The 24,492-nt window shown below is 40.1% G+C and overlaps 1 protein-coding gene across 1 annotated transcript in view; it reads left to right on the top strand.

Moving 5' to 3' along the window:
* LOC101481763 (polypeptide N-acetylgalactosaminyltransferase 10) overlaps positions 1 to 24,492 on the top strand; it is an 87,534-nt gene that overhangs the window by 38,905 nt on the left and 24,137 nt on the right. Inside the window, exons 5-6 of the mRNA XM_004556819.2 lie at positions 20,508 to 20,693; positions 23,804 to 23,987. Coding sequence (XP_004556876.1) covers positions 20,508 to 20,693; positions 23,804 to 23,987 — 370 coding nt within the window. The remainder of the gene's footprint in view (positions 1 to 20,507; positions 20,694 to 23,803; positions 23,988 to 24,492) is intronic.

Here is a 24,492-nt window from a genome sequence, read left to right as displayed (position 1 = left end):
CTCTGCCTCTCTCAACCTCTCATTGTTACCAGTCCAGTATATCCAGTCCAGTCCAGTAATTGTATAAAATGTGACTAAAATAAAAAAAATGCAGTAATTTGCAGAGCATATAAATATTCATCTAAAAGATCATCTTTGACAGGCAGATTTTCTCTGAAGAAAAGATGTGCGGAAGTTCACCAATCTGCATGTGCACCCAAACAATGTTAAAGGATATCTGAATAATGTCCTTCAATGTAAAATTGTGAAGACTTATGCAAAAGAGTCTGAGAATCTGGAGAAATATCTGCACACAAGGGTCAAGGCCAGAAATCAAAATCGGATGCCCGGGATCGTCAGGCCCTCAGTCGGCACTGATTTTTTTGGGGGTATTTTTGTTTTGCTTTAGTATAAGCTCTGCTTATTTCATCAGGACAATGCTAATCCACAAAAAATACTAGACTACAACAGAGCACAAAAACTTACCTAGAATAGGTCCACATGTGGCTCATGTCTGGGATTAAGTAACCACACCTAAGTAACCAAAGGGTGGTGGCTAAGGCTAAAAGCTAATCAACATAAAAAGTCCATATAGTTACATTATCATTAGAAGTACTGAGTCAGATGGATTCCGACATGATTATTTCAACATTGGAAATCGATTCAATTCTCCAACTGTAACAAAGTTCAACAGTTTCACCTCTGCTGTGTAAAGATGGTTTCACTCAGTAAAAGGTTGAATTATGTCGCTTGCAGCTTAGCATTTGCGGTTGAGCATGAGCGATGAATGCTGCTGGTGGAGCCCAAGTCATTTCACGGATTTATGGCCAGACATGGCAGGGAAAGTAGCTGTAACTTGTCTCTCTCTCTCTCCCTCTTTTTCTCCCTCATTTTCTCTCTCTCTCTCTCTCTCTCTCACTCACTCACTCACTCACTCACTCACTCACTCACTCACTCACTCACACACACACACACACACACACACACACACACACACATGCAGAGAAGAACAAAGAGCTGCCTCCGTTCTCCTCAGATCAAGGAAGAGAATCTATGGAAGACAAAGAGAGGAAATGCATGTACAGTATGTCTGCTATATGTAAGCATTACAATGTAGAGCTGTTAGATCAAATCAACAAAGCTCCTAAATCTGTCTTTATTTCCAACTGTAGTCACCATTACAGCCTAAGGGTCAAGCCCCACCTCTGCTTTTCATTCTTGGACTCTTCATTTGGCTTTCTAAAGCTTTCTAAAAAGACAGATTGCATTTGTTAGGGCTAGGTTCTATTTTTATGTTTGTTTTTGTAAGTGAAGCAAAAATTATATCTCTTTATAATTTGCATAGTCATTTTTGAGAGCATAATTACTTCAGTCAGAAATAACAGGCCCGAGATGTTTCAAATTGTTAGAGAGGTGAAATGAATCTTTCGTGGCGAGTTCATCAGATATACAGGAGACATCTATCTCCAGATACACATAGATTTTTGATGAATATAAATGCAGACTATATCGATCATCTTTACACATGCCACACTGTTCTGATTAAGTGGATGTGCATCAATGCAAGTTATTATCTGGCAGTATTTCAATAGGAGAGACTATTTTAAAGTAAAAATATCCATCAATATAACTTTTCAGTAGGTAACTGGAATCTGATGCGATGCAACATTTTAGAACAGAATCGCATTTGAAGGCAGGACCAAAGGGAAATTTGTATGGGACGCCCCTGATAGCCTGTGTGATTTTTAGATGGAGATGAGGAGGGTTGTATGACAGACAAGCTGTAAGGAAAGGGCTAATTGGCTCACAAGGAGAGGTGACATACAGTGTTGAATGACTTTACTTGATAGCATGGAAATTGGGAATAATAATAAAAAATGTATCCATAAATTTAACTCATATCTCCAAGAGGAATGAAGATGGAATATGAGAAAACAACTCTTCCTGCTTGCATATGTGTAAAAAAAACTACCTGAATTACATTGAGTGTAACTGAGTTTCCCCATCAATGGTCATGACAATTTACATATTAATGTTTAAGAAACTGATCTCACACCCCACTGTTTGTTAGTGGTTCTAGTTTCAGTTTATAGCTTTTCAGTTTTTAGTTACAAAGTACCGTAATGTCCATAATATCATTGAAAAAACTTTTGGTAATTTTCAATATTGCCACTGGTTCATGACTTACGCTATTTTGACCTAAAACCAAACAACCAATGGGTTATAATGGGTTAATAAACTTTGAATGTTCATTTGTAGCAGAGGAGTGTGTCCTTGTACTAAAACCTCAACCCAAAATCCCTAATGTACTACCTTTTTAAAAAAAAAAAAAATTTAAAACAAGAACTGTTACAACCTTGAAAGAATTGCTTTTAGAGTTTAGTCATCCACTTGTTCTCCTATTTTTCGATGACTACTGAGTGGAGAAAACAGATGCAGTAGAAAACTTTTCATCTCATTCTAACAACTACCTTGGGTAAACTACTTGCCATGTTTTGATAGGTCTCCCACTGTTGGTCCAAAAATAATCTCTATGGTCAAAGAGAAAAAGCAGCTTCGAATTATTAAGTGAAATTATTATAAGAGAGAGTAATGGCTGTCAAAGAAACCTGAATAAAGAAACTATCTGAAAACTCTCTAAGCATGATTATGAGTGAAAAATACAGAAGATAAAACCTAGCCTTGAATTGCCTTACAGCAAAACTGCGTCATTGCTCTACCCTCTTGATCCATGTCTACCTGGAAGCTCTTTCTGATGCTCTGTTGAAATCCTAATAACTGACCTTCTGTGCATTCCGCTCATGTTCCGCAAGCTTTAAACTGTAGAGAAAGCGACCTGCAAAGCCTCTCCAGTCTACTTCCACTGGATGGCAATATCCTTGCCAACATTGTCTTGGCAAAAAGCCTCTGGTACTTGTCCAGCTTACTCTCAAAAACCTCAGCTATACAATCTTCCTTGCACATAGTTAATTTTATCAGGGCATGCTGTTTGAAGCCACTAACAAAGTTACAATGTCTGGTTGCAGGGATGTTGATGTGATATGTGGGAGAAGCATAAGTTGTTTGGTCTCTGTCACTTTCTGCAATTCTTTTGTAGTGGAAAGAAAACCAGTGGCAGCTCAAGATTGGAGTTTCAGTTTCTCCTGCCTTGACTAATATTACCTACTTTATGGGGAGACAGTGGGGCCTGATTATTATTATGGCTGAGAAGAGTCCCAGCAATTGCCATTAGCATCTGGTGATGGTCCAACCGGTAGTGACCCTCCCCTAGGGCTTCTTGGCAGCTGGACAGGATGTGTTTGAGTGGACAGGAAAGTGTTTCAGTCAAGGTTTGTAGGGCAAGGTAAGATGTCATCTACAGCTTGGATTGAAAATTTTATGCACTGGGACTCTGCTCACCAGATATCTTTTCACATTCGATTACGTTCGTCCATCTCATCCAAGCTACCTGCTGCTTCAGGACTGATTTAGACTTCTGCAGTGAAACTTTATAAAAGTCTTTTTAATCTAACTGTCATTGCCAGCATTTATGCTTGTGTATGAAACATGTGTTAATGACCTTGTGGTTATGTCCCCAGTATTAAATATATGGTGTCAGCCATGAAAGAAAGAAATACAGTGCTGGGACATAGGTCTCTGGTTTTGTTGTGATCATTTTTTATTTCCTCTTAGCAGCTAACATATTTGACCCTCAAGCTTTTCCTTTTCTTTACACTTTCCCTCATGCCCATTCCAATACTTTTCAGTCTCCCTCCAGGAATTTGCTGACATCTGTGAGTCCTTATTTTGAGGCAGTGATTACTACTCTCTCACTGATCCCCTTGTGGAGAAGCTGCTGGAAATACATAGGAGTACACAGTACGCAATAGAACAGGTCATTGTGGGCTGTGCTGACATCTCGACATGTGTAATTACATTTCTTTGGAGGCACACATTAGTTTGTGGTGTAGATTGCATTGCATCATAGGGTTTCAGAGATGTTTGTCATTAGAGGAAAACAGGAAACCTGAAAAAGAGTGGCATACACTAACATGTACCTATGACATAGATTTAGCACAGAAATAAATAAAGTAAATATTCCATGTCATGCCTGCCGTCCTGTTGGTCCCATTGACTTTAAGGTTATGTGACTTAATGTATATTCAAAGTCTAAATTTGTGGGTTTTAAGCCTTACGTCAGGTGTGTGTCAAAATATAGCGGGGCAGACAAGACTAGATATACAGAAAGGTCTGATTGTTGATGTGGCACAGGTGAACAGTTTGGGGACTAACAAGGCAAGAAGACAAAGACCATGCAAGAAGTGACAGATGCACAAGAAGACCGCAGATTAACAGAGGAATACAGGACACATGATTTAAAAAAGAGAACATGAAGCAACGGGTGAATATGCATAAAAATGAAGAACAGTGCAAGTACGCTTAAATTTTTGGTAGAGTCACTTTTTAAATTCTTTTGCTGCTTTATCAGGTTTGACTGATGATTCACCACATACAGGTTTTTTTGAGTGACAGTTAAAATAAAGGTAGAAAATTTTGACTGATGAAAATGCTTGTTGGTTGTCATCAGGAGTCTGTTCTGTAATTTCTTCGGCTCTCTTATTAATACTCTGTTGCTTTTTTCAGTGACATTGATTTTTATTCTGAATGAAAAGGACTTGTGTCTCAGAATTACAGCCAGAATCAAACCCCGAGTTCTATTCAGTGGTATCACAATCTCACTGCACATCAGCTACTCTGTGATGGAGACCTGCCATTGGCAGATTGATCGTCCAATTATTTCCCCACTTTCTACTCCCTGATGGGATCAATTGAGCAAATCACTGCAATACTTTATTTCAAATAAGGAGTGGCCTGTACTCTGTAACTATGCAGAGCGACTTTTGATCTATCTCCAGTCAGATGTTGAGGCGGTCTGGTGGTCACATAGCAGGGCTTCCACAGCAGGCAACAGTACAGCCTCCAACCTGCAGCAACTGTAGAGCTGACCACAAGAAGCCTGCTGCTAAGTTTGCAGAAATATGTCACTGACAGATTTTGATTGTGTTGCGATGGAAAATGATTCCCAAATGTGCCAGTGTGGTTTCACAGTCCTGCCAGTCTCAGCTGCTTGTTGAATGAAACCAGAAACATTTTTGCACCTGCCCAGTTGCTCTTGTTGTCAAGATAAAGCAGTAAATAAAAGAAGGCCCATTTTTCTGCCGGCTGGAATGATGACAACAAGATAGAATCTGATGCTGTTTCATGTTGTTTTTTTAATACTGTGAGTCCAGCCAAAGAAAAATGTGACACTAATAGAGTCTGAGTGCTGAAATCTGTCAGATTTCCACCATGTCTCAGTTTTTCCTCTATCTTTATTTATTTTCGTTATAAAATTCAACAGCCTTTCAAATGTGTTTTCTTGTGATTTGATTTGTTTGTCTTTTTTTTTTTTCTTCATAAGAACGTTCTGGTGGTGGATGGGTTCCCTCAGTACTTGTGTTTGTTTTTATTTTGTGTGTATTTGGATATTTTGTTGACATGGTTGGTTACTAATATTGCAAGCTATTAAACATGGCGCAGAACAGCAAACAAAAACCAACTCGGGCTAGAATGAACTGGACCATTTTCAAAAACATACAGAATTTCTAACATTGTTTCTTTTCAGCAAGTCGACTGAAAATCAGAAAAATAATAACATGTAGCTGCTCTTCAAGGTTTTTATAGCCCAGATTAGCATTTTGCTAATTGTAGTTCAATTCAGGTCAGTTATTTATATAGCGCCAAATCGCAACAACAGGTGCCTCAAGATGCTTCATAATGTAAGATAACAATCCTACTGTAATACAGAGAAAACCCCAACAAGCAAATGGCCCCCTATGTACAAGTGCTTTGGCGAATGTGGAAAGGAAAAACTCCCTTTTAACAGGAAGAAACATGAGGCAGAAGCAGGCCCAGGGAGGGGCGTCATTCTGCCATGACTGGTTAGGGCTGAGGGGAGGAAAGTGTAGAGAAAGTAAGTTATCCTATGTGCAATGAGTCAGTCTCATTATGGTATGCTGATTAGATTACGTGATAAATCAGCACTTACTTGTATTATATAATGTTTGAAAGTGGTCATTCTGCTCGGTCAGTTTAATGGCAATCCATCTATTTGGATCTATTATCCATCTATCTATTTGACTTTCACTTGTGCACGTTACAGATGATCTAGTATATGCTAAGAGGAAAGAGCGAGTGACTTTAGAGGTAGGCTGTAAAAAGTCCACCCAATCAAAAGCTTTAAACTTTCCTTTTTTCCTGTGCCATTCTACGTGCTTGATCATGGACCGTTTTCTATTTTCTCAAGATCCATCCATCCATTCGCTTCCGCTTATCCTTTTCAGGGTCGCGGGGGGCGCTGTAGCCTATCCCAGCTGTCATAGGGCGAAAGGCGGGGTACACCCTGGACAGGTTGCCAGTCTGTCGCAGGGCTAACACATAGGGACAGACAACCATTCACACTCACATTCACACCTAGTGGCAATTTGGATAAGCCAATTAACCTATCCCCACAAGCTGCATGTCTTTGGACGGTGGGAGGAAGCCGGAGTACCCGGAGAGAACCCACGCAAACACGAGGAGAACATGCAAACTCCACACAGAAAGACCCCGGCCTGATGGTGGAATTGAACTTCTTGCTGTGAGGCAACAGTGCTAACCACCGTGCTGCCGCTTTCTCAAGATCAAAAATTTTAATTACGATTATTTTCTTGGGTCTTAATTATTTGCACTAGATTCCAAAGCAATATGTCCTGGAGTTTTTAAGACATTTGAGGTGGTACACAGGCTGACTCATGCACCTTCTGACCCACTGACATTTTTTGGCTATATATAGAGAGACAGATACTGGGGCGATCGTGGCTCAAAGAGTTGGCAGTTTGTCTTGTAACCGGAAGGTTGCCGGTTCGAGCCCTGGCTCGGACAGTCTCTGCCGTTGTGTCCTTGGGCAAGACACTCCGCCTACTGGTGATGGCCAGAGGGGCTGATGGCGCGATACGGCAGCCTCGCTTCTGTCAGTCTGCCACAGGGCAGCTGTGGCTACAACTGTAGCTGCCTCCACCAGTGTGTGAGAGTGAATGAATAGTGGAATTGTACAGCGCTATATAAATGCAATCCATTATTATTATTGTAGATACAGTATATAGATTTAGCTATGGATATTATATAAACATTACTGAATACACAATCAGTTAAAATTTTGGAACAGTCTAGTTAGATTTGTTGTTTTGGCTGCCTGAGAAAGCTACTGTCAGCAGTGTCAAGCTACAGTCTTATCAACAGTAGCAGCCTCACCATCATGATGGAGCAGTGGGGAGAGGAAGCAATGGTGATGAGGAGATAGGAGATGATTTATGGGACAGGCAGCGATGGGGGGTGACTAAAGGGGGAGAAAGAGGAGGCATTGCAGAAACACAGAACAAATTTTGCCATGTTTATTCATTCAAGTGTGTGTGTGTGTGTGTGTGTGTGTGTGTGTGTGTGTGTGTGTGTGTGTGTGTGTGAATGAGGGTGAAGGGAGATAATGAGGTAATGGCGCTCAGTGAAGTGTGATGGAGATACGCGGGAGAGAGTGATATGAAGAGGGAGGTTGAGAGGGAGACAGACGACAGAGGACAAAAGCAGATAATTGAGTGTTGCCATTTAGAGATGTGGAGCCATCACTGGGAGCTGATCGATTCAAACGTCTTTCTGAAGAGGAGACAACCAGATAAGTCATGCTTACTGTGTGAAGACAAACTAAATGAAATATACTGTAGCGCTGCTATTGTATATGCTGGCCTCTGCGTTAAGTTATAAACCTGTAAAATGTAGTCTTGGCCTGCCTTTTAAAGCAGCATACCATATTCACTTCTTTTTAAGCCAACCTTTAGTGCCTTCCTTTCTTTGCTGCTGATTGAATAAGTGATATGTTCTTCCTATAACTAAATTGAGCTCTTCTAAAAACTGAAAAACACAAGTACAGAAACACAATTTCCATCCTTACAAAGCAATGGGGAGGAATATTTGCCATCATGATACATTTTTTTTTTTTGTTTGTTCTCTCTTTTTCAAAGTAGTAATGTCATAATATGGACATTAAAAAAACATTAAAGTGTATTTCTTATATCTAAGTAAGACACGATCAAAAATGAATGAAGTAAAAAGGCTGATGGTGAGTTTAGAAACAATATGATGAATGCACACAAGAGTCTTGTGGCAAGATACAAGGGTTCCTTGTTTTATATAAATAAAGCCATTCCTTGTACAAACCCACATTTCTTTTGTTATATTTGTTAATCTCCAGATGAGTGATACTCATTCTAAACAAGTTTTATTTTCACTTGTCATTCCCACTGATTTTTTTCATATCTACTTAATAAAGTAGCACATTTAGATGGAGCTTATGAAACCAGCAGACTTCCAACTCTTGCACAATTAAAGGTTCAGATTAAAGATAACTATGAAGAGTCGTAAAAACAAGCTCTCAATTCTGAGATTGCTAGGGTCAGTAAATTATGCAAGATTGTTGTTTGACAATTTTTCAGCAGATGCTAGAAGATCTGTGGAAAGCCTACATAAGCCTAACAGGCTTTAATACATACAGTCTTAAAGTATTATTATTATTATTATTATTATTATTATTATTATGTAACCTTCTTTTAGTAAGATGCTATTGTGTTTACTTTCAGTTACACAAGGATCTCTTTTATTACTTTTGCATTATTTTTTTTCAGTAAGTTATCATCTATAATAAAAGCATTTTTTTTCTTACTGACAAATCTCTGTCTTTCAATCTTTCAGTGAGGTTGTGCTTTGAAAAGGGAAAAAAAGGAAAAAAATCAAGTTGTTGTGTTTATCTGTTTTAATTTTGATCTTAGATAATAAATAAATAAAAAAAAACAACTACACATCACAGTGGGTAATTTGTATACTTTTTTTCTTACTGATTTCTGACAGTTATGGTTTTGTCAATGTACTTTAAAGCTGTTCATGTACTTCGATGGCATGCCTGTGGCATGAGTAAACTCTGTTTTTGTAAGGACTTGAATGACACTGTTTTGCAATGGAAAACAGGCTGGTTCTGAGCTCCTTTGTGATTTCTTGCCGCTGTGGCATCTGAACTATGAATTCCTAAAGTAACAAAAAATGTTCTCAAAATACAATGTTATTATCTCACAGTCCCAGGTGCCATTTAAAAGCTTGACACCCGATTATTGTCTGTGTGAACCTCTATGTTATTTTATTCTTTCCTGACTCTGTGCTGATTTAATCTGTTTCTTTCCTGATTGCAGTGTGATAGTGATCAGGACAGTGTGACAGTGTGTTGGTGTGATTATGCTCTAAGATCACTGATTTTAATAAAGATTGAAATTGTATTTGGTAGAAAAAGGAACTTTTAAAAAAACCACACTTGCATCTATAACTTGTTCCCGATGCACTGTCCTATGCTGACTTGTTAAAGGGTTATGCCACTGACGTAAAACGTGGTTTCTTGAGGGCCCTTTGGCATCACATGTAAAGGCACTGAATACCTCTGAAAATAATTTTCAATGTGCAAAGTTTACAATGTGAAAAAACTTAATGTTGGCAAGCTGTTGGTGCCAAGCAGCAAAATGTGAAACTAAAATGTGACTGAAAACAAAGTGCAAAAGCACAAAGCTCGCAAATGAGACAAAATCTGTGCTCCCCTGCCTGTGAAATCTTTGACTTGCAACCAAACTTCTGCCATCTAATAAGGACTATCCATCCATCCATCTGTCCTCATCCATCTGAATATCGACTGCTAGCTTTTTCTGCAGCCAGCGTGTCAGGTCCCCAATGAAAAGAAAACAGCTTGTGCAGATGTGTACCACACCCTCAGCCTTTGACAAATGGAAGTATAAAGGCAGCCATTCTTCTGTCTGTGCGCAGACTGTGTTCAGGATGTATCTCACGTCATCAGGCCAGACCAAGCTCCTTACTATATAAAATAAATAAATTAATAATTGTATTCTGGTTAGTCTGTCTACATTGTTTGATCTACTTTGTTTGAAAGCAGTGATTGCTGCCAACTGCTGGTTTACAGTGAGAATTTATTTGCTCGTTGTTATTGGTAACAGAGGCTTCTTCAAATTTCTTAAAGGCGTACACCACCAATTTGGCATTGCAGCAAAGGTTGAAATCCCAGTAGACAGTTTAAGTCTTTCAAACTTGCTGCAGCAGAACAAGAGGTGTTGTTTTATTCATTCAGTGCATTTTCCTGACTTACTTTCCTCACTTCAGCCCTAGCCAATGCTGACTCAAGAAATTACTTAAGGAAATTCATCAGGCTTTCCTCGGAGTAAAACAGAATGTGAAATTACATGCAGATCAGCGAAACACTGGTCGCAAACTTGACATCATTTGTTTGCCGTGCACTTCCTCGTGCTTCCTGTCCCTAACAGTGTGGCAAAACTGACCTACAATAGGCGCAGCCACTCCCTTGAGAATAATTTATTTCATGAGAGAAAATTGACAGAGTGTGATGGAGTTCACAAGGGCACTGGAATATTTTGCTGGGGGAATAAACAAGCGGCTCCAGTCTTTGGTGGTGTGCCAGCGCTTCTAGGGATTAATCCACCACCCTGAAAACAGCTCAGTGTGCCATGTTGGACCTGCTGTGTTTCAGCATTAATTGATTTTTTTTTTTTTTTAATCCATTAGAAAGGATGTTGCTCGTGTGTGGACTGCAGTGTTGTGTGTTTGACTTTGAGCTCATAGGCCCTACGACTTAAAACCTGATCTCTCTTCGGTGCAAATATTTTTTTTATTATTTCTTTATATATACTTCATGAGAACATTACAATATTAGAGTGCTAAAATGAAAAATATCCAATAAAAAAGTAACCTTACTTAATAGTAGTTATTTTTAGCTTTCAGAGGTTTGTGTTTTAGGGGGCGGGAAGGGTGTGTATGTGTTACATCTTGGTTACATAAAGTCAGATATTCTTACGTTTTATTAAGTGTTAGTATCCTTTAAAACAATGATTGCAGCCTTTCTGGAATTCAAGCTAACCCATATCTATATGTGAGACAACACTAGTTAGTAATTGTAATTTCTGGGATTTCAGTTGAGCAAAGATTAGTGAATTTACAGATGTTATAAAACAATTCAGCAAAGTGATGGATTTGTGGGCTATCATTTTATTTAATTAAGGCATTTTAATAATAACAGTACAGCTAATATATTCAAAGGATAATGCAGTGACTCACTAGTCCTATGAGGAGGCTCCACTTGGTCAGTGTTTAAGTTCATGAACCAAAGTAAGACAAACATAATCCACAAGTTTATTCTGACACATTTGACATTTTAACCTCATGTCATCACCGAGACGAAGGTACGGTGGCTCTGAGAGGTCAAATGCACTGCAGCGTGAAAAAAACACCAGCTAATAGATTCTATAAAAGCACACAAAACACAACTGTTTTTTTTTTAAAGGTCACAACAAAATTAAATAAATACAAAATAAGAAGAAAGCTCACAAAACACAAGGGGAGTCTTTTGGGGGAGAAAATAATGTGAGGGAGCAGCTGCAGAAGTGACAAGCTGTTAGCAAACATGCTTCTACAATATTATATGAATCATGCAAATAAAACACACATTAACTGTATCTTTTCACAGATGAACCCTCTGGTCTCACTTCCACAGTTGTTCCGTCACGTTATTGTCTCCCCAAAAAAAACTCTCCTTTTTTCTGCTTTTGCAGCATTTTTCTGTGTCATGGTGTTTTCTTAAGGTGCAGTGTGTTTGACCTCTCAGGGCCACCATACAAAAGCCTGAGGGCTGCTGTCATGTCTTTCAACTTCTAAGCACATATTCATGTTTGAGTTTGGCCCTATGTGAGATGATGAAAGATGGCGGGAAAACTCCAGGACTGTTCATGTAAAATGTGTGTGACAGACTCCAGGGAGGTAAACTAACAAAAATGGATGGATAATATCACGGGAGTTCAGGTGGAATCCACTCTGTGCCAAATAAATAGGCTGAACTCCTATCACCAGCCTGCTGTATGATGAGTGATTCATGCCTCTGCTGTATACACTGTGAAATGGCCCCAACGCCTCAGCCTTCCAGTTTCCTCTGCTTCACATTCTAATAAAGACTAATGTGTTTGCCAACATCAGCTCACTCTCATTAGAGTGATTAATTGCCTCCTTGGTTATGGTAAACAGTACGAGCTGTATCACAATTTATTGAGGGAAAATTAACCAATCATAATTAAATGCTCTGATCTGTCTTCCTCACCTCTCCCCATACAAGCTCTCTTCACACATGGGGTGAGTGTTCTTTGATTAATTTTGCCTCGGTTCCTGTCATTGGAAGGATGATGTAAACGTTACTTTGAGCGGGGTGAGTGTTCATAAAGAGCAAGAGTCAGCCTTTTAATGGTCAGTAGTTAATGGGTTGATTTATTGCATGAGCATAAAGTGAGGAGACTCTGCTTTTTCCTCTCAGTTTGATGCTGACCTTACAGAGACCTTCCGCCCTTGTTGCAATGTCACATTTTATAGGGTGTAGGTCAGCTGCTGTGTAACATGGGCTGAAAGTAATGATCTTCACTGCAGTCCAATGGAAGGCAGGAAGGGGAAACAACAACATGAAATTCAAGGAAGGGCAGAGAGAACTAATTTAGGATTAGTTTTTGATGGAATAATAAAAAGTAAAAGTCTTCAAACAGCAACATCAAAGTGGGCAAAACATATGAAGTAAATCTAAAAAATACAGCAGCATGTATACATCAGATTAGTTTGATCCATTTGTATTAAAAATAGAATAAATATAGTTAATCAGTTGTCCAGTCAATAGCTGACTGCATAACCACTAGTTGTCATTGGTTACAGTGCAAAGAGGATTTGCTTGGAGTTGCAGATCAGTCAAAGTCTTCACCAAAAGGATATAGAACATAAAGGCATAGACTTTATACGCCATAGTTAGCCATTAGCTTGTGAAGCTCTCCCCTGAAGCCTCAATGTTAGATGTAAATGTTGGTTTCTATCACTCAGAAGTGACCATTCTCTGAATGTCACTCATCAAAACTGGATTGACTTGCTTTTTCAAGTGAGGACTGCAGTTTTTCATTTGCTAATAGCATTTAGCTATTCAAATAAGTAACATAGTACTTCTTGTTTGTGTCATTCAAAGCATCATTCGTGCAGTAAATGGTGGCTATATGGATCGGTGCAAAGACAGTATATATATATATATATATATATATATATATATATATATATATATATATATATATATATATACACCCAGCACGCCAGGGGCGTGCTGGGTGTTTTTTTTATATATATATATATATATATAAAAACACCCAGCACGCACCTGCGGGCGGTTTATCCTTCAAGCTCGGGTTCTCTACCAGAGGCCTGGGAGCTTGAGGGTCCTGCGCAGTATCTTAGCTGTTCCCAGGACTGCGCTCTTCTGGACAGAGATCTCCGATGTTGTTCCCGGGATCTGCTGGAGCCACTCGCCTAGCTTGGGATTCACCGCACCTAGTGCTCCGATTACCACGGGGACCACCGTTACCTTCACCCTCCACATCCTCTCGAGCTCTTCTCTGAGCCCTTGGTATTTCTCCAGCTTCTCGTGTTCCTTCTTCCTGATATTGCTGTCATTCGGAACCGCTACATCGATCACTACGGCCATCTTCTTCTGCTTGTCTACCACCACTATGTCCGGTTGGTTAGCCACCACCATTTTGTCCGTCTGTATCTGGAAGTCCCACAGGATCTTAGCTCGGTCATTCTCCACCACCCTTGGGGGCATCTCCCATTTTGACCTCGGGACTTCCAGGTTATACTCGGCACAGATGTTCCTGTACACTATGCCGGCCACTTGGTTATGGCGTTCCATGTATGCCTTGCCTGCTAGCATCTTGCCTGGTGTGATAGACCCCAGCCTCTATGGATCTTGTACTCAGAGCTTGTTCTTGTGCTGCCATGATTAGTGCCTCTGTGCTGTCTTTCAGTCCAGCTTTGTCCAGCCACTGGTAGGATTTCTGGATATCAGCCACCTCCTCTATCTGCCGGTGGTACATACCGTGCAGGGGCCTGTCCTTCCATGATGGTTCCTCGTCTCCCTCCTCTCTCTTGGGTTTCTGCTGCCTGGGGTATTCACTGAGCACTCGGTCAGTTGGGGCCATCTTCCCAATGTATTCTTGGATGTTCGTTGTCTCATCCTGGACTGTGGTGCTGACACTCACCAGTCCCCGGCCCCCTTCCTTCCTCTTAGCGTACAGCCTCAGGGTGCTGGACTTGGGGTGAAACCCTCCATGCATGGTAAGGAGCTTTCTTGTCTTTATGTCAGTGTCTTCTATCTCCTCCTTTGGCCAGCTTATTACCCCAGCAGGGTACCTGATCACGGGCAGGGCGTACGTGTTGATGGCCCGGATCTTGTTCTTACCATTCAGCTGACTCCTCAGGACTTGCCTGACCCTCTGCAGGTACTTGGTGGTTGCAGCTTTTCTAGCGGCCTCTTCATGGTTCCCATTCGCCTGCGGGATCCCCAGGTACTTGTAACTGTCCCCTAATTTCCCTCGGGATGAATAAAGTATTCTGATTCTGATTCTGATGTCTGCAATGTTGCCTTCTGGTAGTTCAATCCCCTCAGTTCTGACTACCTTCCCTCTCTTTGTTACCATCCGACTACACTTCTCCAGTCCGAACGACATTCCAATGTCATTGCTGTATAGCCTGGTAGTGTGGATCAGTGAATCGATGTCTCGTTCACTCTTGGCATACAGCTTGATGTCATCCATGTACTGGCTGACAACTGACAACTGCTCCGTTCCGTAGTCGGTATCCGTAGCCAGTCTTGTTAATGATCTCACTGAGGGGGTTCAGGCCTATGCAGAACAGCAGTGGGGACAGAGCATCTCCTTGGTAGATCCCGCACTTGATGGTGACTTGTGCTATGGGCTTGGAGTTGGCCTCTAGTGTTGTACGCCACATCCCCATTGAGTACCTGATGAAGGCTCTTAGGGTCCCATTGATCTTGTGCAATTCTAGGCATTCTAGCTTCCATGTAGTACTGAGGCAGGTTATTGGTCGGTAGTTGGAGGGGACTGGTCCCTTCTTGGGGTCCTTGGGGATCAGGACCGTCCGGCCTTCGGTTAGCCATTCTGGGTGTCTCTCGTTAACTAGCAGCTGGTTCATTTGTGCTGCCAGACGCTCGTGGAGTGCAGTCAGCTTCTTCAGCCAGCCTGGTGCTGTCCAACTCTTCATACTGGAGACCCTTTCTTGGATATCTGCCACTGTGATGGTTACTGGACCCTGTTCAGGGAGGTCGCTGTGGTCTGCCCTCAGATCCACTAGCCACTGAGCATTGCCGTTATGGGTTGCGTCCTTCTCCCATATGCTCTTCCAGTATTGCTCCGTCTCTTATTGTTCCCTTGCCACTGAGAGTACACCTTTGCTGGTTCTGTGGAGAACAGCTGGTTTATTCTCCTGCCTTCTATCTCTCTGGTGTACCTCCTCAAGCGGCTGGCCAAGGCTGTGAGTCTTTGCTTGGCAGTTTCCAAGGCCTCAGGTATGGACAGCTTGCTGTATTTCTTAGGCACCTTATTTGTCGCACCTTTCTGCACCTCCGTTAGTTGGCTACTTTGATCTTGCCCTCTAGCCTCCTTCTCCATGGAGGGTACTGCCCCTTGTCGCTGTTCAACTTGTAGCCAAGCATCTCACTGATCACTGCTGCCGTATTGTAGATCAGCTTGTTAGTGTCGGTAATTGTGGTTGTAGGTATTGCCCGTAGTGCTGCATTAACATCATCTAGCAGACCTTCTGAGGGTACTTCACGTAATCTTGGTAACCGGCTACAGGGGATCCAGGTTTCAAGCTTGGCCATGATCCCACTTCCCTGCTGCTGTTCTAAAGTGCTTCATCTTCTGGAAATAAAACAAAACAAAGATAAATAAATAAAATCCTGGAATATTAGTTGGGAGAATGAGGGTTGGGTGGAGATTGTTTTATTTACCAATTTACAGTCTTTTTAATGTCTGTTGAAAGTTTAGCTCTTCTTTCTTAACCTTTCTTCATATTGAAAATATAAAACCATCTGCAGTCATTCTTCCTTCCACTGCAGGTCATCTTCATGTATTTAAAAAAGGCAGCAGGCAGAGCAATTTTATATTTCTCTTCCTCTCCATCAAATTCAGCTCAGTACGATTTCTGCATTTGGCATGAAAGCAAAGAGTTTCTAAAGGATGACGTTAAAAGGTCAACGTTTCAGCTACTCTTAGTCTATCTGTCTTCTTCTTTAGACAGGCAGTATTGTGACTGTTTGTAAAGAAGCTGTCAAAACCATATGTCACGTTTTCTGTACTTCAAGAAGGTTTTCTATTCAAACCACTGGGCTTCTGCTTTTATCCTCAAGAATGATCACCTAGCATTAAAACATGACGTTAAGGGATTGTGTATAAATAGCATCGTTTGTGTTTAATGTCTTTGTGTTTTAGGCTTTTTGAACGTGAAAAGGTTAGGATTGGGGATAAGGTCAGGGTTAGGGCATCTCATGGTGTGAAATGCCAACCTCATTCAGGGCATCAAATACTGCTTTTGAGTGTTAGTAATGGCATAAATCTAGTGCATCAGGGGACCGACAGAAACCTTGTGAGGAGTTGATGCCATATCTGCAGTGTTTAATGCTATGAAAGGGTGTATTTTAACCCAAACTACACTGTCATCCCAAACCTAGCAAACTAACAAAGTTTATGGTGTTTTAGAGCCTAAACCAAAGAAAAAGTAAATTAACAAACAGGCCTCTAAGCGTCATCTTCTTCTAGCTGACGATGTGTGGCTAACACAACTGCTGTCCCCGAAGCTTCAAATTCCAATCTTCAGTGAGGCTGGTTCTCTCCTACGCATCTTATGCTCATCTTTTACCAACAGAATCTGACAGAGCATAGGTATTTGATGTCCAACCCATTGGATAATCAACTGTGATTCTTCATGTCATAAAATTGCACGAAAATAACCTAAATTCAGACTTGTTAAACAAAAAGGCAGCTTTATTGGCAGAAGGCCCACAACAAGTCTGTACAAAAATCCAAACAAAATCAACAAACAGTAGTTTGTTGATTTTTCTTGGATTTGGATTTCAGAATATATTCCATGCTCCAGATTACTCAAAACTCTGATGTCGGAATTTAAGAGTATTGCTTCTGGAGTCCAAGTTAGCTCGTTCCAGATAAAGTGACGAAAAAGTTTTTTGCGCTTAAAAACATCACTGGATAGAGCGTGGTCAGTATGGCTTATGTAGTGAGTCACAAATACACAACAGTGACAGCATAGATAGATATAGAAAGTTTCACAAATTTGCTATTGTTTACATCCAGGGCCGCCATCTTGGATGTGCGCCATCATGAGTGTGCATGCATCAACAATGCATGCAGCCTGTTACAGTTGCTCCTGCTTTTCTCTTTACTTTAACTTTTTCTTACTTATTTTTTGTCCTTTACTTTGTTCTTAATGTTCGTCTGTTTAATAGATTTCCTTTCAATTATGTGGCTAGAGAGTTTTTGTTCTACATAATTTCCTTAGGGATTAAGTGAAGGATTCTGATTCTGAATGGATTGTTAACTCTTGGTTGAGTGGGAAATCTCGGAACTCAGAAATTCCAACTTCCTAGTTATTCAGGAAAGCGAAACCTACAAAGGACGAGCAGAAGACAGGACTCTCTTTACTCACACAGACACAATGAAGGCCAATCAGGGAAATGAGACATGGGAGCACACAACAGACACAATCCAAGAGGAGAAAGTAAAACTGAATACAAAGCACACGAGCCAAATAAGTACCAAAACAAAACAGGAAATAACTAATGCAAAGGTTAGATATATACCTACACACAGTAGCTTTACACTAAAGAAATGGAAATTCAAAAACTCAAATCATTAACATAAGTCAGAGAGAAACACTCTAAATAATCACAAAAATACCACAGCCCCAAGACCATGACACCATAACAGAATTAAGTGTTCTCATAGAATAATCCATGATATCAGTTGGGTAAAATAGTATTTCATACTTGTAATGCTCTGGTTTGTCAAAATGTTGCAATTAATTGTACTTATTATACAAACAAAACAGCCCAGGCCACCTACACAGACAGTCATACTAATAATATAAAATATCTCACATTTTAGGTTAGATTTTTTTAAAGGCCTTTAAATTTTGTATGAAGAGCATTAAAACGTAACAACGAAAAAAACAAAAACAAAGCCTTCTCTCTTCAGGGAGACCATTATCCCAGCCCATTTCAATGAATAATGGTACTTACACTTAACTATGCATTTACAGATCATTGACATGATTACAATCAATGACAGACTGAATTTTAACAGCCAAAATGTTTCAGCAGTCTTTTTTAGCAAATTGCAGATTGTTCTGCAAAAAATGTGTGACACATCTTAACCTAACCAAATGTCAGGTTATAATGCGCTTTTATTCGCTTGTTACATTTTAAGTATAAAGAACTATTCTTTGAGAAACGTTGTGAGTATGAGCAAATATTTGTAAAGTTTATCTCTTTATAGTCATATATTTATAGCCATATGTGCAAGCAATTGTCCAAATGAGATCTTAACAATGAGATTTTCACATTTCATTGTTCGTGCATCTCCTGGCAGCCGGTTTTGAACGCTGTCTGATCTTGCTCATTAAATGGATTGCTAGAGTTGTTGTTTTGTCTATTTCCTGAACTGAGATTACCTTCACTCATGTTTGCAGATATTTGTCCTACATAGGTAAAACATCACAGCCCTGCATCTCATCAGTCTGATTCGTTGCTCCTGTGGTTAAATGTTCTGTCTGTAATTTCTGCATTTAAAATGGAAAAATCCCACAGGCAGAAAACTGAAGCAGAGAACAGATTTTTTTTTTCTTCTTTTTGAAGATTTGTGAAGTAGACACAGTGAGTGAACAGTAAAACTTTCCTATCCCCAAACTTTCTTTTGGTACCTCTGCAAAAAAACAAAACAAAACAGCTGTTGTATAAACTGCTTATTGTGTGCAGAATTGCACTGCGTTGGAGTGTATCCCGGCTACCAGCATGGAGCATGGGCAGGAGGGAAGGTAAACTCAGTAGGTCGCCAGTCTTTGTGTTACATGCCAGTTCTTGATTCAAGGAGAACCAAACTGCAGAGACAGAACTACACAGACAGGCTGAACAAACAAAAAAGGGAAACTAACTGGAAATGGTGAAAGGTAGCAGATGCAAATCTGATGGCTGCTGATTCTACCAAAGAGTAATTCAGATAAAAATAAAAGAGGACATGCAGGAAGGTCAGCAGTTGAACTGACAAAGGACAGATGGGAGCGACAGGATGTTACTGTCTGAGTGGGTGAAGGGCAGGTCGAATCAATTAGGACTGAGCACACAATCACAGGAGCTGGAAAACAAAGACTACAAAGATGCACAATGAGGGTGATAACCAAACAAAACAAGAAGTGACAGAAAAAGAAAAATCACAAGACTGGTACACACACATTCACACATTTACTCACACAGATACAGAGAAGATGTAACACCAATGGATGGACCAAGGAAAAACTAAGAGCACTGAAATGTTGTTACTGGTAATACACACAGCACAACTCTTTCATCCATCCATCCATCCATTCACTTCCGCTTATCCTTTTCAGGGTCGCGGGGGGTGCTGGAGCCAATCCCAGCTGTCATAGGGCGAGAGGCGGGGTACACCCTGGACAGGTCGCCAGTCTGTCGCAAGGCTAACACACAAGGACAAACAACCATTCGCACTCACATTCATTTGCACATTCACACCTAGTGACAATTTGGGTTATCCAATTAACCTATCCCCACAAGCTTCATGTCTTTGGACGGTGGGAGGAAGCCGGAGTACCCGGAGGGAACCCACGCAGACACGGGGAGAACATGCAAACTCCACACAGAAAGACCCCGGCCTGATGTTGGAATTGAACTCAGGACCTTCTTGCTGTGCGGCAACAGTGCTAACCACCGTGCCACCGTGCTGCCCAACGCTTTCACACTTAAGAAATACATTGAGAGAGTTCGTTGTCTATGCATTGTGGACATGTGTCCCTATTTAAATTTTCTACTCCAAACAAAATGATCAATGCTACTATAGTATTTATTTTAATCCTGAACAAACATTTGCAGTACAAAACAAAGGACAGTGCTGTGCTGAAAAACTAAATGCTCAAGCATATGCATCAGCTTCTTACACAAAGCACGGTGATGAAGGATTTTGTTGTTGAGCTTGATCGATGTGAAGGTAAAGTGTGAAAAGAATGAAAATAATTACAGCATGTACGGCTTGTTGCAGTGTTCAAATGACATTAAAATATTGTATTTAGAAAACTGAAAATATGAGAGTCTTTCCTTTCTTGGTATTGATAAAAAAAAATTACGACTTTTTGGTAGCAAAAAGTGGTCGATTGGTTTTAAAAGACTAAAAGTGATAAAGAATCTACTGAAGCAGAGTGGTCCTTTACCTCAAATCATCTCTACCTTCCTCTCTTTGCAGAGCACCTAAAGGTGGCACTGGAGGAGTACATGAAACGGATGCCTAAGGTTCAAATCTTGAGGACGAAGAAGAGAGAGGGGCTGATCAGAACTCGTCTTCTTGGAGCCGCTGCTGCCAAGGCAGAAGTCATCACCTTCCTGGACTCACACTGCGAAGCTAATGTCAACTGGCTGCCTCCACTGCTGGGTGAGAAACACGCTTGCACACATCCATCCAGCAATCATGAGGTGCCGATGACATATCTCCCATCCAAAAATCGGTACGAGGTCTTATACCAATATTTGCAAGCCAGATAGGGTGTTATTTCCACACCCAATAACAATTCAGTCTGACGGCTTCCTTCAAAGTACGACATCAGACCACATTGTTGTAATAAAAATAGCAAATGCATGTGATTATGATCACGTAGTTATGATAGAGCTGCCATGATATAGGGTTCTAAGGATAAACATTACGTTTAAAAATGAGTTCATGTATACATAAAATGTGTACATCATAAACACTGCAGTGCGTATGTAGAGTTTCAGACTCACTTAATAGTTTATCCAGGTTTGTTCCCGTTCACATTTCCAGTGACTAATATTCTGCTACCTCAGCTACTTTCTTTATGGTTGACTAAAGTAAGGTGACTACAAATGAGGCCATTCACTTTTCTGTTGGCACATTTTTTTCAACATACTGAGACTCATCTCCCACAGCAGTGCCACTGAAAAGTGAGACACCACACAGGTGCAGTTTGAGAAATAAATTCATAGTTTAATCACCAAGTTTTTGTCCGTTCTTGCTGTCTCTCGTTCACTGTTAAACTGCACTACTGGGTCCTCGCCGTGACTCAGAGCTGTGTCCACAGTTTGTAGCCTAATGATATTTTGTGTACAAGCTAACTACAGCATATATCATTATAGTAATGGTGTTTACTTTATATATCAGTTGTATCCACCAGCTTCTTGCACACTCCCAGTTCACATTGCCCTCTTGAACCATTAAAATATCAAAAATATAAGGATGAATTTCCACATTTTCTACACAGATGTATTATTATAAATTATTTTGGCCACAATAATAACATTTACTGCATTAAACAAAAAAAACATGTTTACAGACGTTCTGGTAAACAACTAAAAGCCAGTCCAGGCAACATATTAGAGTCATTCAGCATTTGAATATTGGCTGAATGTTTAAATGTAGCACTGTGATTTTCATGTAATAAACAAATAAATTAAATAAACAAAAACGTCCTGAAATTTCTGTTTTCCAAAACGTTTCACTTTCAAAAATTGCTCCAAAAATATCACTTAATTTCCAAAAGAACATTTCAACCTTTTTGACAGTTTAATTTTCAAATATTTTTAAATTACTTTACTTTCACAAATATTCAAATTTTCTTAAAAAATAACTTTTTGTTTTAAAAATGCCTCACTTTTGCAACAAAAAGGACACATCTATAAATGTCAAAATCTGACAAATGTCAATTTCCAAATTTCATCGCTCTCGGAAAAATGTATCACTCCCAAGGTCACGGAGCACAGGAATGTACAAAGTCACGTTATTGCTGCAAAATTGCTTTCACTAAGAGAGAGCCAATCATTCTCAAACACAGAAATATATGCACACACACACACATGCACTCACACTATCCCTGCTGCGAGACTGAGTGCTTCCTCTTCTGGCTGATGGACTTGCTCACTACCTCATTCTCACTTTATCAATTACCTTTTTCAATTAAGGACCCATGTTCAACTCGGTTTCCCAGCATGGCGCCATTCCCAGTTGGAACCATTTCACAGCAAACCTTATGACCCATGTTACCTCTCTGTCAAGCTGTTTACACATCAAGCGGGAATAGGACGTGTGTCTGCCAGTGCGTAACATAAACAAGCAGCCATGTTCATTACAGCCCACTGTGGCACTTTGATTGTTGTCAGGAGTGAAAGAGTTAGGACTGGAGGCTGTGGAAAAGTGAACATACTGTAGTTGCACTGCAGGTTTGCATTAGGTGCAGCAGTATCATTACTTTGAATTGGCAATTATGAATACAAATATTGATATGATACATGCTTTTCATCTGAAAGAGGAGCAGAAACTATAAATATTTTCTGTATTTTAATAATTGTTGAATCCAAATATAAAGTTACCGTATATTGTTTGCTGTAAAAAATTCAAACTCAGGTATAAAGCTGCATTTTTAAAAACTACATCTGTGGTGGACAATTTTCCTATCCCCTTCTGGATCATCAAAGACCTTAACTTATGGAGTGCTGTTGCCAAGAATCCGTTCACAGCTGTATCCAAATGTAAATGTTATGTGGAAGTTAGTAAAAGGAAGAACACATACACTCACACTCATATGGCAGCAACTCCGTGCATTAGGCACGTAAACATGGACAAGAAGACCTGCTGAAGTTCAAACCAAGCATCAGAATGGAAAAGAAAGTTAATCTAAGTGACTTGGTGTGGTTGTTGATGTCAGACAAGCTGAGGATTCACTATTGTCTATAGAGAACATACCAGGGTATGCAGAAAAGCATCTCTATTCTATTCTGTTCAATTCAGTTTTATTTATGCAGTGCCAAATCACAACAACAAACCTTAAGGCGCTTTATATTGTAAAGTAGACCCTACAATAATACACACATCTCTGAATGCACAACGTGTCAAACCTTGAAATGGGCTACAGCAGCAGAAGACTGCACCAGGCACCCTTCCTCTAAGCCAAGAACAGGAAACAGAGTCCACAGTCCACAATGTGGACTCCACATGGGCTCACCCAAACTGGATATCAGGACTGGAAAAATATCACCTACTCTGATAAGTGACTGCACCTTACCTGAATATTGTTGCTGATTATTTTCTATCCCTTTATGAAAACATTGTACTCATCTTCTGCTGGCTCCTTCCAGCAAGATAACACACCATGTCACAAAGCTCAAATCATCTCAGATTGGTTTCTTGAACATAACAGTGTTCAAAATTCACTCTACTACTATGCTATGAAGAATTAAGATGGTTGTGAAAGCAAAGGGAGGTCCAAGGCAGTAAAGTAGCCGGTGAGTTTAGATACAAACAAAGGAGAGAAAAAGGGGATAGAGAGGTTATGACCAAAGGATGAATCTCTAAACAAAAACTAAATATTATAACACAAACAGAGGACCAAACAGAACAAGGGTTAACCAAGACTGAGTTTCATTTATTATTGTCCATATCACAACATACAGCAAATAAACACGTAACTTGTCTTATTTTTTTTTTTTATTTAACTCACATTATTCAAATGGCTCTCTATGTGCATCTCACAGATCGAATTGCCCAGAACAGGAAGGCTATTGTATGTCCAATGATTGACGTCATCGACCACGACAACTTTGGCTATGACACGCAGGCAGGGGACGCCATGCGAGGGGCGTTTGACTGGGAAATGTACTACAAACGGATTCCAATCCCTCCAGAGATGCAGAGGGATGACCCCAGTGAACCCTTTGAGTGAGTAACGCAAGTTTAAAAGTAGTGCACTTTAAATCTAATCAGTGACTTAAAGCTTTCCTTCCACGGCATACCTATTTCATTTAAATATGCATTTAGATTTTGAAGGATTTTATTTAAATGACCTAAATGATGAATGATAAAATGACAGTAATTGAAGTCCACTCCTCTAAAATGCTTTATTGTGCATAATCTTCTCATTATCCAGGCTGAGCTGTTGAAAGTCTCTTTCTAATAAAGGCGTATGTCGTACTTTGTCTTGTGAGTAAAGATGATGTTGGTTTGTGAGGCTTATTTTTTCCCTACTCTGGTGTAAGTGAGTTGCCAGGATCACACAATCACTAATGGGCTGCCCAGACAGAAAGTAGACATGATACGGGGAGTGAATGTCTCTATAGAAATGATAATATTTTTAGCAGGATGCCTCCCATCACCAAATTGATACTAGTTTACTGTATTGATAAGGATGTTGATACTTCCATTAAGAAGATGACTTTTGTTTGCT

This window comes from Maylandia zebra, linkage group LG10, assembly GCF_041146795.1.
Source record: "Maylandia zebra isolate NMK-2024a linkage group LG10, Mzebra_GT3a, whole genome shotgun sequence".
Taxonomy (NCBI): domain Eukaryota; kingdom Metazoa; phylum Chordata; class Actinopteri; order Cichliformes; family Cichlidae; genus Maylandia; species Maylandia zebra.
This window is presented reverse-complemented; position numbering and strand designations above follow the sequence as displayed.